This window comes from Natrix helvetica, assembly GCF_964273705.1.
Source record: "Natrix helvetica genome assembly, chromosome: 8".
Taxonomy (NCBI): Eukaryota; Metazoa; Chordata; class Lepidosauria; order Squamata; family Natricidae; genus Natrix; species Natrix helvetica.
The window spans coordinates 26002121-26019587 of record NC_138559.1 but is presented as its reverse complement, the minus strand read 5'-3'; the positions used below and the strand labels follow the sequence as shown (position 1 = coordinate 26019587).

At 45.4% G+C, this 17467-nt stretch overlaps 1 protein-coding gene across 2 annotated transcripts; it reads right to left on the bottom strand.

Annotated features, from left to right (window-relative positions):
- Positions 1-3643: 3643 nt before the first annotated feature.
- POU2AF2 (POU class 2 homeobox associating factor 2) lies at positions 3644-16772 on the bottom strand. 2 transcript variants are annotated; one of them, XM_081960925.1, is made up of 5 exons: positions 16633-16772; positions 13055-13164; positions 7695-7737; positions 6564-6847; positions 3644-5239 (listed from the first exon to the last, which is right to left on the bottom strand). In XM_081960925.1, exons 1-5 carry the CDS (start codon positions 16640-16642, stop codon positions 4832-4834), a joined length of 855 nt encoding a protein of 284 aa, XP_081817051.1. In that variant the 5' UTR covers positions 16643-16772; the 3' UTR covers positions 3644-4831. The 2 variants fall into 2 exon arrangements, with proteins under 2 accessions (XP_081817051.1, XP_081817052.1); XM_081960926.1 differs by having other exon boundaries at positions 3644-5236.
- Between the last annotated feature and the right edge of the window lie 695 nt (positions 16773-17467).

Genomic DNA, 17467 nt, shown 5'->3' with positions numbered 1-17467 from the left:
GAGAATCTGCCCCGGACAAGCCCAGGCCACCCAACTCTGCTCCACCTGCCTGCCTTCCTGAATCCACTTTTCTTGGGGGCGAAGTCTGGGATGGCTGGAATGCCTTTTTTTGCTGCGGTGATTTTCCTGGCCAAACTTGGCTTGATAAAGGCCTCCAAAGAGATGTCGCAACAGCCTGAAGAGCTGGTGGGGGGTGGGGTGGGGGTGAAGCAAGGGGGTGGGGTGTCAATCGTAAAGCCAGCTGGCTGAGGTCGCTCTCCATTCTTGCAAGTTGGGACAGGACTTTGAGGAGAAGAAAGAAGACAAGGAAGCCCCTCGGGAAAAGGAAGGAATGCTGAAGAGGGCAGGGCGGAGGTTGAAGCTTTGGGCCTGGAGTTCCAGCTTTACGTTTGGATGTCCTCCTCATCCTCCCTCTTTCTGGATGTCCATGGTTTGATCAATATCTGAAGAATCTGGTAGAGTTTGAATCTGATCATAAAAGGAGATCATAAGTAAGAACATTGGTGCACTTGCCTGGTGGAAACAAGGCTTAGAAATTAGCTTTTTAGACCTCATTAGCCTTCCTTCCTTCCTCTTTGTCTCTCTTTCCTCCCTCCCTCCCTCCCTCCCCCTTCCTTCCTCTCTTTGTCTCTCTTTCCTCCCTCCCTCCCTCCCTCCCTTCTTCTCTTTCTCCCTTTCTTCTTTCTTTTATCTCTCCTTCCTCCCTTCCTTCTTCTCTTTCTCTCTTCCTTCCTTCCTTTCTTCCTTCCTTCCTTCGTCTCTCCTTCCTCCCTCCCTCTCCCTTCCTCCCTCCCTTCCTCCCTCCCTCCCTCTCCCTTCCATCCTCTTTGCCTCTCCTTCCTCCCTCCCTCCCTCCCCCTTCCTTCCTCTCTTTGTCTCACCTTCCTTCCTTCCACTCCCTCCCTCCCTATCCCTTCCTTCTTTCCTTCCTTCCTTCCTTCCTTGCTTGCTTTGCCCTTCCTTCCTTCCTTCCTTCCTTCCTGCCTTCCTTCCTTCCTTCCTTCCTTCCTTCTCTTTCTGTCTTGGTTGCAATAAAGCCTTCAATCTCTGGACTACACCAAGGGTGTGTACTTCACGTGTTTATTGGCTCCTGACCAAACATTCTATTTCTACACTTCCGTATATTAAGACATCAAACAAGGGAGTGTTCCAAGCAAAATGGTTAAATGTCAGCCGTCCACCAAAGGGCCCCAGCTCCTTCTCTCATTCTGGGAAACGGGTCAACTGGAGTCCCTGGTCTGGAGGGCTGCTGTGATCCTGGGACAGGTATCTTCTCCATCCACAGATCCAGCTGCCCTGGCTCCTCAGTTGCACCCCAACCTTAGATGCAGTGGACTGTGTTGGTGTGCAGAGACATTTTCTCCAGCAGTGCATGATGATCGATGATCGAAAGTGTGCAAGGGAGCATCCAGGAGCGAAAACAGCTCCTTCCCAAAATGCTCCTCAGGGGGACTTCATGAAGGTCTTCCAAAGCCACCCATGAACGCAGTCTGGTGTGAAGGTGCTGGGAATTCTACCGGGAGTCCTAGGAGTTCTCAGCACCCGAAATCCTTCACAGGGGGTCCGGTTTGTTTGGCTGGGGGTCTCTCTGTTCAAGGCATTGTAGAGTCTTTGCAGACCATTCGGGAAGGGGACATAAAAGAGCCGCCCCCCCTCCCCCCATTCAAGGTGGGCACTGGGCAATGTCTGCAGAGAAAGCCCCCTGTGACTAAACTGGAGCTAGTCCCTTGCCAGGAATCCAGGATCTTTTAGCCAAGATTTCCACCTGCTGGCTGGAGCGGAGAATGCAACGTCTCTCCTGGAGAGCAGCCTAGCTGAGAAATTAAGAACTATCCTAAGATATTTTCGCCCGTTCCAAAATCACCTTTGATCCCAGGGCGTCCCAGAACATCATTCCCTTTGCTGGCATTGAACATCTGGAGAGGGAGTGGAGAAACCAGAGTCTTGTGGACAGTAACTGCACAGGGACTTCTACTTCTTGGTTTCAGCTTGGCTTCCCTGCAGATGTTCAGGTGCCATAAACATCTGTCCTAGACACTAAAGTGTTTGCTACCAGTTCTGTGGGCGTGGCTTAGTGGGGCGTGGCTTGGTGGGGGTCATGTGACTGGGTGGGCTATGTAGTCATGTAACTGGGGGATCAAAAGACAGAAACCCACTTTAACAATGTGCTGCTGGAACAGGGTTGGACTAGATGACCTCCAGGTCCCTTCCAGCCCTGGATTATCCTTTGAAGCTGCAGGTTTGTAGTCCTTCCTTCCTTTCTGTTTTCCCTCCCTCCCTCCCGTTCTTTCTTTTTCTTTCTTTCCTTCTTTCTCTTTCTCTTTTTTTCCTTCTTTCTCTTTCTCTTTTCTTCCTTCCTTCCTTCCTTCCTTCCTTCCTTCTTTCTTTCTTTCTCAGCACCCCCTACCCCCACATTTTGACCTAGCCTCCGCATTTCTGGAGAACCTGTAGGTTTTTTAAAGTGCTTAAAAATAAATAAATAAAGTTCCGAAGATCAGCTGTGTGACGTGTGATAGTCGCAAGTTTTTTTTTTTTACTTTTTAAATTATTTTTTACTACCTGTTTGGGCAAACTGGCCCGAACCGGTATCATTTCACCCCTGCTCTATGCTACCAGGCCAGCATGAACCAGATAGAAGGGAAATTAGGGTGGCCTATGAATGAATGAATGAATGAATGAATGAATGAATGAATGCAAAGGAATATTTTCCCCTCTCTTTGGTGGTGGTCCTTAGATCAAACCCAGATGGATTCAGTGGTTAACCATCATTTCAAGATTGAAGGAAGGGTTGGTTTCAAGCTAACAGCGAGTAACAGGAAAGTTATGGTCGATTCCAGAAGCAATGGCCAGAAATGACCATAACTGCCAGAAATTTTGCTTGCATTTAGCTGGGAATTGTAAGAGCTAATATCCATCATATTTATAGGGCATCAGGATAAGGGGGGAAAGCATTTAAGTGGATTATAGCTTTATGTTAGCTTGATTTTTTTAAAAAAATAATGCTTTTAGTTAAAGGGAATAGGGGAAAAGTGCTCTCTTTACAATACTGTTGGGAGAAATTTAATTGGAGCACAGAGTAGATTCTTCCCTTTGTGTTCCTAGGTTGGCATCCTTACAAGGGGAATAAGATTCCAAGTTCAACCATTGCACTAACCATGGTTTGATGAGATAAGTTCGCAGCAACCCCAAACCAAAATACAATGTGGCAAGAAGAAGGCGTGTTTGGGTTGAGAAACAACTTGCTTAAGGTGGCTGCCCTTGTTATGGTGTTTGACCAGAATAGAATTGGAAAGGGCCTCAGAGGTCTTCTAGTCCAACCCCCTGCTCCAGCAGAAGACTCTAAACAAATGGTTGTCTTATCTCTTCTTGAAAACCTCCAGTGACGGAGCAGCCACAACTTCTGGAGGCAAGTCGTTCCACAGATTAATTGTTCTCACTGTCAGGAATTTTCTCCTTAGTTCTAGGTTGCTTCTCTCTTGAATGATCTTCCACAGTTAGTTCTTGTCCTGCCCTCAAATGTTTGGGAGAATAGAATCCTAGGATCCTACAGCTGGAAGGGTCTTTAGATGCCTTCTAATCTAGTCCAACCCCTTGCTCAAGCAGGAGACCTTATGCCATGGCAGGGGAAAGATACTGCAAAATCCCATTCCCTCCCCACTTTGGGGCCATGCAGAGATGATATTTGCTGGTTCTCCGAACTACTCAAATTGTCTGCTACTGGTTCTCCAGAACCTGTCAGAACCAGCTGAATTTCACCCCTGGCTGAGATTCAAGGAGTGCAAAGAGGAAACGGTTGGTGTTTTGCCAGGGGTCGGTTCGAGAAGGAGGGTGATGGCATTGCTGAAGTCAAATTGCATGTGGGATGCTGTATGCGCAGCTCCATCTTGTGGCCACACCACACTTTCTGTCAGTACCTGTTTCTCTTCTGATTGTGTTTCAAAGATGTCCTTCATGCCCCAGTTTTGGAAAATGGGTGCTACAGGCTGCCCACACATCCATGAAAAGATAGCAATGGGACTCTTTATAGGGAGTTTTATAGTGCAGAGGTGATCCTCAACTTAGGGACGCAGTGGCTAAGTGGCTAAGCTTGTTGCTTGTTAATCAGAAAGGTTGGTTCGAATCCCTAGCACCGCGTAACGGAGGGAGCTCCCGTGACTTGTCCCAGCTTCTGCCAATCTAGTAGTTCAAAAGCATGTAAAAATGCAAGTAGAAAAATAGGGACCACCTTTGGTGGGAAAGTAACAGTGTTCTAAGCACCTTCGGCATTGAGTCATGCCGGCCACATGACCACGGAGACGTCTTCGGATAGCACTGGCTCTTCAGCTTTGAAACAGAGATGAGCACCGCCCCCTAGAGTCAGGAACAACTAGCACATGTGTGCGAGGGGAACCTTTACCTTTACTTTAATCCTCGAATTACAACAATTTAAACAACATTTAGTGTTCGAAGTTACAACGGCACTGAACAAAATGATTTGACATTTTTCCACACTTATGACTGTTGCAGCATCTCCATAGTCATTGGATCAAAATTCAGACGCTTGGCAACTGGCTCAGAGTTATGACAATGTGCCAATATGGCTCTCTTAATAAATTGGAACTTTGAGGAATACTTTGCCTTGGACTCTGATTTACTTTCGGATGCTATTTGGAACCCTGAGATGGGATTTTGCAGTATCCTTCCCTTGCCACGCCCACCAAGCCACACCCACAGAACTGGTGGTAAAAAAAATTGAATCCCACTGAGTGCAGTGCTCAACCACCTTCCAACTTCAGCATCTGTGGCAGTGCCTTAAACAACACACAAAGTCTCGGCTGGCTCTCCCTTCTGCTCAGTAAGTCCTTCGTTCCTCATAAGACCCCCAGAGAGGACTTGGGTCTTCCTTGGGCCAGAAAGAACTGCTCTCCTGGAGAGCGGCTGCATCTGAAGGCTCCTCAGAGGACCCCGGAAGCATCTTGAGCCCAGGGAGGTCATTGGCCGCAGCAGCCATCAAAGAGGAGAAGGGCGAGCTTGACGAGGCAGAGAAAACAGCTGGGTAGTGGACATCTTCGAGAGGGTGGAAGGAATAAGACTGGATTCCAGAGGGGGGTAAATTCCAGTTGGGGTTTCTGCAGTGGGAAGCTGTCCCCGGCTCGTGAGCTGAAAGGCAGCTGGAGACTGGAGCTACTTGGAGAGGTTCTGTACATGGTTCCAGCTGACCAAGGTTGTCCGGCACAGATTGTTCCCAGGAGTCTCTCTGCTGGAGGGGAAAAAGGGGTGCATTTAATGATCACAAAATGTTAAAGGACAATCACCTTCCCTGCAGAATTATCAGTTGAGGCCACAGAGAGGAGGCAAGCTCTCCTAGATACCCTCAACTTGCCAGAGGTAGGTTGCCACCGGTTTGCAGCGGGTCACTGAACCGGTAGGGATGGCAGGCTCGCCACCCCACCCACCCCCAACTGATTCCCTGGTTGACGTGGCATCGGTTTTTTTGCATTTTTAATGTTCTGTCCATGCGCAGTCCTATTTACAGGCAACTGTGCATGCACGCAGAGGATGCGCAAATCGTGGGCGCACCGAACCGGCAGTAACAACAGCAAAAATCTACCCCTGTGGCTTCCCCACACAAAGGAGCACATCAAGGTGGCTTTTTTTTCCTGCTGATGGAAGGATGATTCCTTTTCTCCGGGACTGTTTTGAATTGTTTTGCCCTCTCTGCTGAATACCACCTCTGATGTGCCCTAAAAGCATCTCCTCCCCCCCCCCCCCACTGCTTTCTGATGAGTATCCCACAACACAGTGGACTCTCATCTCTAGCCTATAAGCGAGACAAGCCTTGAGTTAGCCTTGGGACTGGGTGCTAAAGTGGTCCTTCCCCCTGGTGTGTAAAAGGTGTGTAAAAGGTGTGTAAAATTGGGCCATCTTGATTAACCGTCATCTCGGTTAAGAGATGAAACAACTTGAACTGGACAATAACGGCAGTAGAAGAATCTGTGATGAAGAGCAAATGTCAAGCCATTATTTTCTTCTGCCAACGATAGACAGCAGTGAGGCAGAGGGGCCTGTTCCCAGTGTGCGCATGCGCAGAGCTGCCAGAAGAAAAGAACAGCTCGGAAATCAGGGTCGACTTGGGAGTAAAGCCACAGATGGAAGGTGATTGGCCCCTCCCATCGGACATAAAAGAGGAATGAAAGGGGAGTGGGCTTTTGCAGGAAACAATTAGTTCATTTGGTCGTTAGATTCATTTCAGGAGTGTGAAAATCTGTCTGTGAATCTCAGGGACTCTCTGCCCAGTCTTTCCTTGCACAGCTCTGCGTTTGGAAAATATGGACATGGCAGCTTTCCAAGATAGATAAGGTCTGTGGTCATAAATGTTCCTTTGAAAGACTGTTTGCCAGGCCTTTAATGAAGGTGAATGAGGGGAATTCACATTCGTTTAATAAAAGGGGTTTCGTCGGAACCAGGACTCTGCTTCGTGCTTTTTGGGGGAAGCCTAGGTCAGAGCAAACTACACCGTGTACTCAAAAAAGAAAAATTAACCAAGGTCCTTCTCTATTTAACCCTGGTTGTTCTCTACTTACACTGAAATAATGAGCTGAATCGCTTGGAAAGCATGATGTTGAGTTGCCAAGGACGGCAGAGGCTCCAGAGGGGATGGATGCAGCCCGTTGGTCCACATACTGATCGATTAAGTGGGCATCCAGAGACAAAGAATACCCCTGACTTGCTGGGCATTCATAGGCCAATGACTTGGGAAGCAAGGAGGAACTGTAGACTTCACTGGAAATATCTTTGCTGTTGTGTAAGTCCATATCTGTCGCCAAGGATCTTCGGACGCCATAATAACCGGATGTTGTGGGAGAACCTTTGGGCCACGGAGAAAGGGATGATCAGGGTGTGGTGGAAGTGGGAAGGGGACACAGGAATATAAAGAAACTATTAGAGTGCTATAAGAAGCCACCAGAAGAAAGAGTTGGCAAAACAGCTCAGTTGAAATTGGATCTGATCAACTCCTTGCTGAGGACTAGGAGCATAGGCATTCCAAGCAGAGGAAAGACCTGCAGGAGGGCAAGGCCAGGTGTTGGCGCCTGGAGGCTCAGTGGGCTGAGATGGTCAGCCAGTTCCAGGCCATGATGCAGTCCCACTGGAACGAGGCCCTCTGGCTCTTCACCACCAGTGGCACTTCCCTGCAGCCTTTGCCCAAAGCCCCCACCAGGAAGCAGACCCCAAGTTGGAATTTCTGCCCCCCCCCTCCAACCTGCAAAAAAGACCCCAAAGGAGGAGACTGCAGCAACAAAGCATTCATTGCACGTATCCTTCCCAGGGGGCGTAGTTTGAGGACCCCCCATTTAGTGCAATATAAAAAAATGCAAATAATTTTTCTGCAGACCAGCAACATTTTCTCGCAGACCACCAGTGCTCCACGGACCACCAGTTGGTGACTGCTGATCTAGTCAATTAATTTATGCATGTGATACGTAGAATATTCTTGGAGCAATAATGGTTTGCCATGGGGTTTGAATGATAGATGTGTGTTTTCCGTAAGAGGAACTGCAGGGAAGCATGATTTCAGCTTTTGTGTGTGAAAAGGAAGAGGGAATTTCTTCCTTAACGTGTGTTGGATCAGGAGTTCCATGTGAACGGAAGATTATTTTTTTTTTAAAATAAAAGGAATTGGGCTAGAGATGCAGTTATAAAAGTAAAATACTTACCAGGCAGTGTAACAAAAGATGGTTGAGAGCTCAGAACACTTTCCTGAAAAAAAAAAAAAAAAAACACCACAACATCTTGAAAGGGAATTTGGGCTGAGTGTGGCCAGCAGCTAAGCCACAAAGAGTGGATAGCTGGAGCCACGTGACACCTTAAGCCCCTCTTGAACAAAGGGCATTGGAGCTGAGAGTGCTACCTGAACTCAGGTGTTGTAAGATGCCATCTTAGAGACAAATTCAAGGTAAACCGCTCCAAACTCGATTGCAGAAAATACAACTTCAGCAACAGAGTGGTCAAAGCCTGGAATGCTCTACTCAACTCCGTTGTTACATCCTCAAACCCCCATAGCTTCAACCTTAAACTGTCTACCACGGACCTCACCCCATTCCTAAGGTGTCCGTAAGGTGGGAGTGGATAAGCACACCAGCGTGCCTACCATCTCTGTCCGACTGTCCCCATTTATTCGTACCCATTTCTTATGTATATACGTTTATATGTTATAGTCATACTTATACCTGTTTCCTCATACATGCTTGGCAAACCAAAATAAATAAAAATCAAATGGATCAAACAAACCAAAAGTGTGGAATTCTTTCAAGGCAGAGACCAAACCTGAGGTTTCTTGTTTGCAAATTCATGCTTCAAGCCGGAGCTGTGGCCAGGAGCATCTCTGGAGGTCAAAGATGGCAGCCTTACACAAACACAATTGAGCCCTACTCAGTTTCCACATCCATCGCAACTACTGGTTTTTATTTTGGAGGCTGAGGCAGCAGGAGGGAAATTTGGCCAAGGAGATGCCAATAGGTTACTCACAGTATTTTCAGATTCAGCCCATAAGATATTTGCTAATGCTTTCTACTTTTTCATATGAAGTAAAGAAAACTGACTGAGGAATAATCCTATTAGCAACATGCAGGTAACTGAAACGAACTGAAATGAAATCCTGTTTATTGGGGCTTTCTCAGATCCACCCACTGATGTGTTCTAGCCAAACCTGCCTTGGGAATCCCACAGCTCAGAATGCCACTGAAAAAAAAAATCAACTTCTGTTAGGAAAAGTAAAGGTTCCCATCGCACAGGTGTGCTAGTCATTCTCGGCTCTAGGGGGCGCTGCTCATCTCCATTTCAAAGCCAAAGAGCCAGCGCTGTCCGAAGACATCTCCGTGGTCATGTGGACGGCATTACTCAACGCCGAAGGCGCACGAAACGCTGTTCCCTTCCCACCAAAGGTGGTCCCTATTTTTCTACTTGCATTTTTTTCTACTTGCTTTTGAATTGCTAGGTTGGCAGAAGCTGGGGCAAGTCACGGGAGCTCACTCTGTTATGCAGCACTAGGGATTCAAACCGCCGAACTGCCGATCTTTCTGATTGACAAGCTCATCATCTTAGCCACTGAGCCACCACGTCACACTACGATAAATTCCCAGCAGGTGAGGTTTACAAAGAGAGGATGTTAGGATTAGGGTTAGAGGACTGGATAACAATAGAGGGGAACTCATAAAGGAGAGAATCAACCTAGAATTAAGGAGAAATTTGCTGACAGTGAAAACAATTGGAACACCTTCTTGCTTCCAGAAGTTGTGGGTGCCCCATCATTGGAGGCTTTCAAAAAGAGACTGGACAACCGTTTGTCTGAAATGGTAGAGTGTCTCCTCCTTGAGCAGGATGCTGGACTAGAAGACCTCCAAGACCTCTCTTCCAACACTGTTATGCTACATTTTGTATGTGTATCTAAAAAAGTAGATTTATAGTAGATTTCACTGTCGTGTTGAGACCCAGATCCAATGTTCAATCCTCTAGGACAGGGGTGTCCAAACTTGGCAACTTTAAGACTTGTGGACTTCAACTTCCAGAATTCCCCAGCCAGCTCTGCTGGCTGGGGAATTCTGGAAGTTGAAGTCCACAAGTCTTAAAGTTCCCAAGTTTGGACACCCCTGCTCTAGGAATTCCAAGACAAAAAAAAGCGAAGCCAAGCTAGATTTTGGCCTAGATCTGCAGGACGGATGATAAAAAGATGTCACTGGTCTCCTTTCAGAACAAATTCAAGGACATCCTTTATTCTAGTTTTCCAGTTCAACAATTACATACAACGCAGTTGCCCTGAATAGCAAATGCTACCATTAGTTTTCAGCCAGGCAAGGCAGAATGCAACCTCCTTCAGTTTGCATACTGTAAACAGGAGTTTCCTCTCCTAGGAAGCAACCAAATTTAGAGGTCTGGATTTGAATTAAAATTTGCCAGTGTCAAGATTACCTTTTGGTGACCAACACCCATCTTCCACCTGGACACCATCTAGTCCATGGAAATTAACTCATTAGAGCTCGTGGCTGTTACCAGCGAGAGGTTACAAACAGAAAGCAAGCCTAAAGATCCGAGGGTGAGGAGCAGGTGGAGAACTTCAGGTGCCAACGCCAACACCACTTTGGTGGAAGTATGACAGATGGATTGGGAGCCATTTGTACAAGGTTTGTTTCTTTCAGAGTGTTTCTCCTCAGGAGCTTTAAGATGGGTGGACTTCAGTCCCCAGAATTCCCCCAGCCAGCATGCTAGGAGGATGAGGTAGCACTATAAGAAGAAATGGCTTAACACTAAGCAGGCTACAACGGAAGAAGGTCCTGCTCACAAATTGTCCATCAGGCCAGTCTCAACAGCTCAAGGCTTTTATGGTTGGTTTGCCAGAAGAGTATCTCCAATCAATCAGAATAGAGCTGGAAGGGACTTTGTAGGTCTTCCAATCCAACCCCCTGGTCAAGCAGGAGGTTGACCTGTACCACTTCAGGTAGGTGGCTGTTCAGTCTTTTCTTAAAAGCCTCCAGTGATGAAGCACCCACAACTTCTGTTCCACTGGTTCATTGTTCTCACTGTTAGGAAATTTCTCTTTAATTCCAGGTTGAGTTTCTCCTTAATTAGTTGTTCTTTTGTCCTACCCTCCAGTGCTTTGGAGAATAATTTGACCCCCTCTTCTTTGTGACAGCACCTCAATTACTGGAATACGGCTATCATGTCACCCGTAATCCTTCTTTTCTGTAGAGTATCCATACCCAGTTCCTGCAACTGTTCTTCATATGTTTCAGTCTCCAGACCCTTCATCGTCTTAGTTCTTCTTCTTTGCACTTTTTCCAAAGTCTCAACCTCAGCAATGTTGAGATGTATGGACTTCCTCAATCCCAGCCAGCATATTGAGAATCCTGGGTGCTGAACCCCATTTATCTACACCAGGGGTGTCCAAACTTGGTAACTTTAAGACTTGTGGACTTCAACTCCCAGAATTCCCGCTGGCTAGGGAATTCTGGGAGTTGAAGTCCACAAGTCTTAAAGTTGCCAAGTTTGGACACCCCTGATCTACATGTTGCTGAACGTGACAAACACTAATGAAGGACTTCAACACCCAGCATTCTCTGCAGGCTTGCTGGGATTTTAGAAGCGGAAGTCCATGCACCTTAGCATTGTTGAGGTTGAGATACTCTTCTGGTGGACCAAGCATGAAAGCTTTCTTTTCGAAGTTGGACAGCATGAGAACATCTGTGAAATGATCCTAGGCTGTAGGTCTTCATTTTAGTCTTGGACTCTAAATTGGTTTTCAGGGGACGCAGTGGCTCAGTGGCTAAAATGCTGAGCTTGTTGATCAGAAAGGTCAGCAGTTCAGCGGTTCGAATCCCTAGCAATGCGTAATGGAGTGAGCTCCCGTTACTTGTCCCAGCTTCTGCCAATCTAGCAGTTCGAAGGCACGTAAAAAATGTAAGTAGAAAAAGAGGAACCACCTTTGGTGGGAAGGGAACAGCGTTCCGTGCGCCTTCACCATTTAGTCATGCCGGGCCACATGACCACGGAGACATCTTTGGGCAGCACTGTCTCTTCGGCTTTGAAACTGAGATGAGCACCACCCCCTAGAGTCGAGAATGACTAGCACATATGTGTGAGGGGAGCGCTTAGCTTTTACCTAAATTGGTTTACTTGCCTGATCTGTTGCTTTATCTTCATTAGACTTATATTCTTCTAAATCAGTCTTTTCCAAACTTGGCAACTTTAAGACTTATGGATTTCAACAACTGGACAGACATTTCATCCTTATTATTTAGTAACAATAAAGAATATGAAGATCAGCATAAACTCTTGCAAAACTAAGCAAGCAGCACTGTGGTTTCTTTCACTGGTCATTTCCCCAGGCAAACACAAATGGACTTGCAGGATCCAATCTGGGTCAGTCACCGGGACCAGAGGTTTTGTCTTCTGAGGTTTCAGACTCGTGCTGGAGCCCATCCCCAGGGAGCTCCTCTCTAGCAGAACAGTTCTAACTGAAGATGTGCTAGAGCAGGAGTCCAAAAGCCGAAAGACAAAACCTCTGGTCCCGGTGACCCAGATTGGATCCTGACACCTTATCCTGGGATCAGGGGTGGATTCCAGCTCCTTTTATTGGCAGTTCATTCGGGGACGTGCTTCTCATGCCTGCGCAGTAGTGAGAAAATTGCTTCTGCGCCTGCGGAAAAGCAAAAAACAAGATGGCGGCGCCTATGGTGCTGCCAATAGAACCAGTTCAAGGGCGTGGCCAGCTGGGTTACCACCTACTTGGCTGAACCGGGCCGAACGGTTAGGAACCTCTGCCTGGGACACATATATTCGCCTTTGTTGGTGATCAATGGACTTCACCAGCATGCTGGTCACTGATCATCAGAAAGCTCTCACAGAATCCTGCCACCTGGTATGTGTGGAAATCCAACTCAGAGATAGCAAATGGCTATCCAAAAGGGTTATTTGGAAAGGTCAGCATTTTAAAAGCCCCAACAGTGTTGCATTTGCTAACAGGGTCACACCCTAATCATTTCCAATCCAGGCCTGAACGCACCTGTTGCAAGGGGATTTTTTTTTGCTTTGCTAAAATAGAGGGAGTGTTCTTCTCCAGAGATAAGTTGAGCTGCTCCTCATCTCGGCTGCGTTCATGCACCTGCTGTTTGCTCACCGTTAATTGTATCTCTTGTCCAACAACGATATTGATTCATACACAGACAGAGCAACCAACTTGGGCGGAAGGCTCTCTGTGCAAATAAGGAAGCAGCTCCCTTATTTGGGGGCTGGGGGGGGGGAGGTCCAACCAACCAGAGTGAAAAGTGATCACAAGTGTCTTAGCCACTGAGCCACTGCATCAACCAGCATAGCCCCTACTAAATGCTACTATAGTCATTCCACAATTGGCCCACATGCGAACCCCTGCAACATGATTTCCCCCCTCAAACATTGCCCTAGATATTAAATGTGAAATACACAAGGCAGATATTGAGTCTTCCTGCCAAACAACCTCCATTTACAGCCATGGTTAAAGGTTGCTGCGTCAGAACCGGAACGAAGGTAAGAGATGGAGACTTACATTTCGACGTAAGTTGCTTGTCTGCCTTGAGCGTTTCTCAGCCAGCAGGTCCTTCACTGTGTGTTTGACACGCACACCTTGATAAACACGCTTGCCATACTCTGCGGGGACTGAAGAAGACAAGATAAGTGATCAGGAAAGGAAGGAATCTCATATATAAATCCAAACAAACAAACAAACATAAGGGATGCTGGATAAAGAAAAGATTGTTTCCAACCTCGGCAAGGTGAAGACCTGTGGATTTTACTTCCTCCCGCTGGCTGGGGAATTCTGGGAGCTGATTTCCACAAGTTTTCAAATTGTCATTCTTGAATCTACACGATTCAAGGATGGATCTCTGCTCCAGGAGCTAACGCAACCTTGTATGTTTATCTATTTATTTGTTTGTTTGTCAAACACGTACAAGCAGTGGCGGATTAAGGCTTACTGGTGCCCTAAACACTGACAAATCTTGGTGCCCCCCTCTTGTACAAATCTTCATTGGTTTTTTCTTTCTTTCTCAACTTTATGGTGTCCCTTTGGGTCTGGTGTCCTAAGGACATGCTTAATCTGCTTAATGGTTAACACACCACTGTGCACAAGGAAACAGGTATAAGTACAAACATAAATATGAACAAAGGAAGTAGATACAGATAAGTGGGGACCGTAGGGCAGGGACGGTAGGCACGCTCGTGTGCTTATGCACGCCCCCTTTACGGACCTCTTAGGAATGGGGTGAGGTCAACAGTAGACAGTTTGAGATTGAAGGTAAACAATGGAGTCAGGTAGAGCATTCCAGGCGTTGACCACTCTGTTGCTGAAGTCGTATTTTCTGCAATCGAGTTTGGAGCGGTTAACCTTGAGTTTGTATCGATTGTTTGCCCGTGTATTATTGAGGTTGAAGCTGAAGTAGTCATTGACATTGTAGCAGACAATTTTATGTACTATGCTTAGGTCAGACCGTAGGCCAAAATTTCAAGCCTGGTAGCATAAGGTATTCTGTTGCGAGCAGAGGAATGGAGGACTCTTCTCATGAAATATCTCTGGACCCACTCAATCCTATTAATGTCCTATAATATACAGTGTCCTACATTCCAGGCGGACGAGCTGTATTCAAGAATTGGTCTGGCAAAGGTTTTGTATGCCCTAGTTAAAAATTCAATGTTACCAGAGAAGAAGTTTAGTTGTGAGAATAAAAAGTAGAGTAGGGCTACATGGTTTGTTCTTTTATTCATGAATCAAAGCTGACATCCAGTGCAGGGCCAACAGGCCAAGCTTGGGTGGGTGTTTCGTATCCCAACAAGATTGGTTGATCGATTGATTGATTGATTTATATCCATTCAGAGGCCACAGAAACCTTTCAATCCCCATCTTGTAATCTTGGTGTTATAAATGCAATGGAGGAACCAATGTTCAACCAGGGTTAAGCCATCCTATCATTGATTTGCTCTTGGTTTAGTAAATTAAATCTAACGGATTCAATTTTGGTTTAATGTGAATCAAAATCTCCTAATTCAACCAAGGTGGAGGGCATTTTGCTGATTTTTCAAGAGTTTAGATATTGATTACATTTAACTAGGCTGGATTTTTTTTTTCCTCCTAGCCGGGGACAATGTAAGTCATTCATGTAGTTGTAAAAAGAATCTGGTTTCCCCCATTAACTTGCTTGTTGAAAGTCAGCTAGGAAGTTCACAGATAAGGGATCAAAGGACCTTGGGACCAAGGGGAAATCCAGCAGGTTCTGACAGGTTCTGGAGAACCGGTAGCGGAAATTTGAGTAGTTTGGACAACCGGCAAATACGACCTCTGGCTGGCCCCAGGGTGAGGAGGGAATGGGGATTTTGCAGTATCCTTCCCCTGCCATGCCCACCAAGCCACGCTTACAGAACCAGTAGTAAAAAATTTTAAATTTCACCACTGCCTGGGACCCTGCAACCATCGCAAATACTTGCCGATGGCCAAACGCCCAAATTTTGATCATGTGACCACAACTGCGATGGTTCTAAATGCGAGAACTGATTAGAAACCCCATTTTTCAGTGCTGTTGTAACTTTGAACAGTCACTAAATGAAGGGTTGTAAGTTGAGGGCTATTCGTATTTTTCCAAATAACATTCCAAGAGGGAAATGTTTTTTCCCCCCCACTCACAGAAGCTCTTCCTGAATCGTTGGCAGCTATGGCTTTCACCAGATGCTTTTCGGTATATTTTGCTGCTACAGTGGTTGGTCCATTCTAATCTCATTCAACTTGAAATAATGAAGCAGATTCTTTTATTCTGCCTTTGGAACTATGCACAATCATCATCTTCCTTTAAAGACCCCCATAATCCTTTGTGGGGTGGAGTCTGGGCAACTGAATGGGGTTAGCAGAGTGTTTTAATGGCCAGATGCCCTTCCTGTCACCAATGCGGAGCTTTGTTCAGCATATATATATTCTCATTGTGCCCAGAGAGAGAAATATCTGTCTCTACCTAGATTCGAACTTACAGCCTCCTGAGTGCGAGGTGAGAGTTTTTGGAACCATGCAGAATGCAAAGCAAAGCAAAGCAGAGCTGAAACCTTGACTTCTGAAGACACCCCCACGCTCACAGAAAGAATCTACCCTGGGGAAGTGAGAAACAGCCTGAGGGGAACTTTCAGCCAGATGTTATTTGAGGATCCATTTAATCTTTTAGGAAACAATGCAACCACAAACCCAGATCATCTTCCAAACTCAAAGAAAGTGTCCTATGGGGGAAACTCTTTGATCTTTTGTGCGTATTGACTTCCCGTTCCAAACATAAATCTTTTCGTACATGAATGTTTTGTGCTTTTGTTCTCTCTCTATTTATTTATTTAGCATATGGCATTTATTTAGCGTTTTGTTCTGCTTGGAAAATAGGGACAGATTAGTTCTGCCAGTTGGGAGTGGTAATCCATAGAAAGCCTTTTCAAGATGGACTACAATGGAAGGATTTGCCATCGAATCTTTAGATCTCTTCTATCCCGATTGTGGCTACAAGTGATCTAAAATGGCAGCCGGAATCCCCCTCCTTAAACAAAATGTTTGCAGGAATCAATTGTGATCAGAAATAACGATGGACCCAGTCAATACAGAGAATAAAAAAAAATCCAAGCAATCAGATTCCTGGTTTGTCTGGAGCTTAAGTCAGAGAGCGAAGCTAGTTTAAGGTTCTGTCCTAGGATGAAACCTGTTTTTGTTTAAATAAAACTAGTTGGAAGCCTCTGTCTTTTCTTCAGTCTTGAAGGAAATGGGTTCTTTTCCCCCATCTCTCCCTTTAGTCAGCTAAGATGCACTCATTCAAACACAATAATTACAATATTTTAGAAAACTTCACCGCTACAAATTGCCTGAAACGTTTTAATTGGCAGGATTTGAAATCAAAAATTTTCTATATTTTGGGTTCTGTGGAATTAGCTTTTAGTTTGACAAGGATAGTAAGTTTCCTGACCCGGAGGTTCTATTTCTGATGCATACTTTTGAGGGAGGCAAGATACAGGCAGTTCTTGACTTAAAAATCACAATTGGGGGAAGAATTTCTATGCCACTGTCGCTAAGCAAATTAATACACACGTCAAGTGGATCAAGTCAATACTTACCAGTCTCCATGCTCAAGAGGGATTATTTCTCTCTGTGTAAATTTAGCAGAATATTTGAGAAAATCAGCTGTCATGAGCTTGGATGCTGCCGCAGAAGACTCCGTTTCTCACTCACGCTCCCTTTGAGCTCAACAGAAATGGCTTTTTCCACAATTTTAGAAGGCATCTCAGAAATGAGTTCTGTAGGATTTGTATAAATGCAAATCCTTTGATGTCTGTTTAGATGCAATTTGCATAGGCAGCGAGGAGCAGGGTGAAAAGGCGCTTTCACTGAGCCAAAATGCATAATTTTAGGAGCGAGAAGACAAGAGAGGATTGATGGATGGATGGATGGATGGATGGATGGATGGATAGTTGGACGGAAGGATGGATAGATAAATGTTCATTTTCACGAATACACTCTTGCTACAGGAAAATGTTAAATCAAGAATGTTTAAGATTGTGTGGAGTCCTACAATTACTTGCTATTTTTAATTATTAGAATGGATATTGAGTATTTGCAATTGTCAAAAAACTGCTTTATAGCTAAAGAAATGTTCTTTATCTTGGTCAGAATAGCTTCTAATGTAATCCAAACTCCTCTGGATATGAACCAAAGAAAGTCCCCCCCCCCCCCATTTTCCATTGTCTTCTAGTTAGAAAGCTGTTCCTTAAGTTTATTTCAATCTATTTTATAATCATGACAACTCTTAATAAACTATAAACAAAAGGAAAAAGAATCCTCAACCATATATTGCATTTATTAATGATACTTCTGTGCATTCCATTGCATAAGATTCTCTGGAGAATGTATAGCAACCTTAAAAGTTACTCTGATACAAAGTAATATTTTCAA

Excerpts from the sequence above, each read along its gene's own strand:
- POU2AF2 (XM_081960925.1), bottom strand. Across the intron at positions 6,848-7,694 it reads ATCTTTTGTTACACTGCCTG|GTTCTCCCACAACATCCGGT; the intron begins GTAAGTATTTTA and ends CGTGGCCCAAAG. Across the intron at positions 5,240-6,563 it reads ATTCAGCTCATTATTTCAGT|CAGAGAGACTCCTGGGAACA; the intron begins GTAAGTAGAGAA and ends TTTCCCCTCCAG.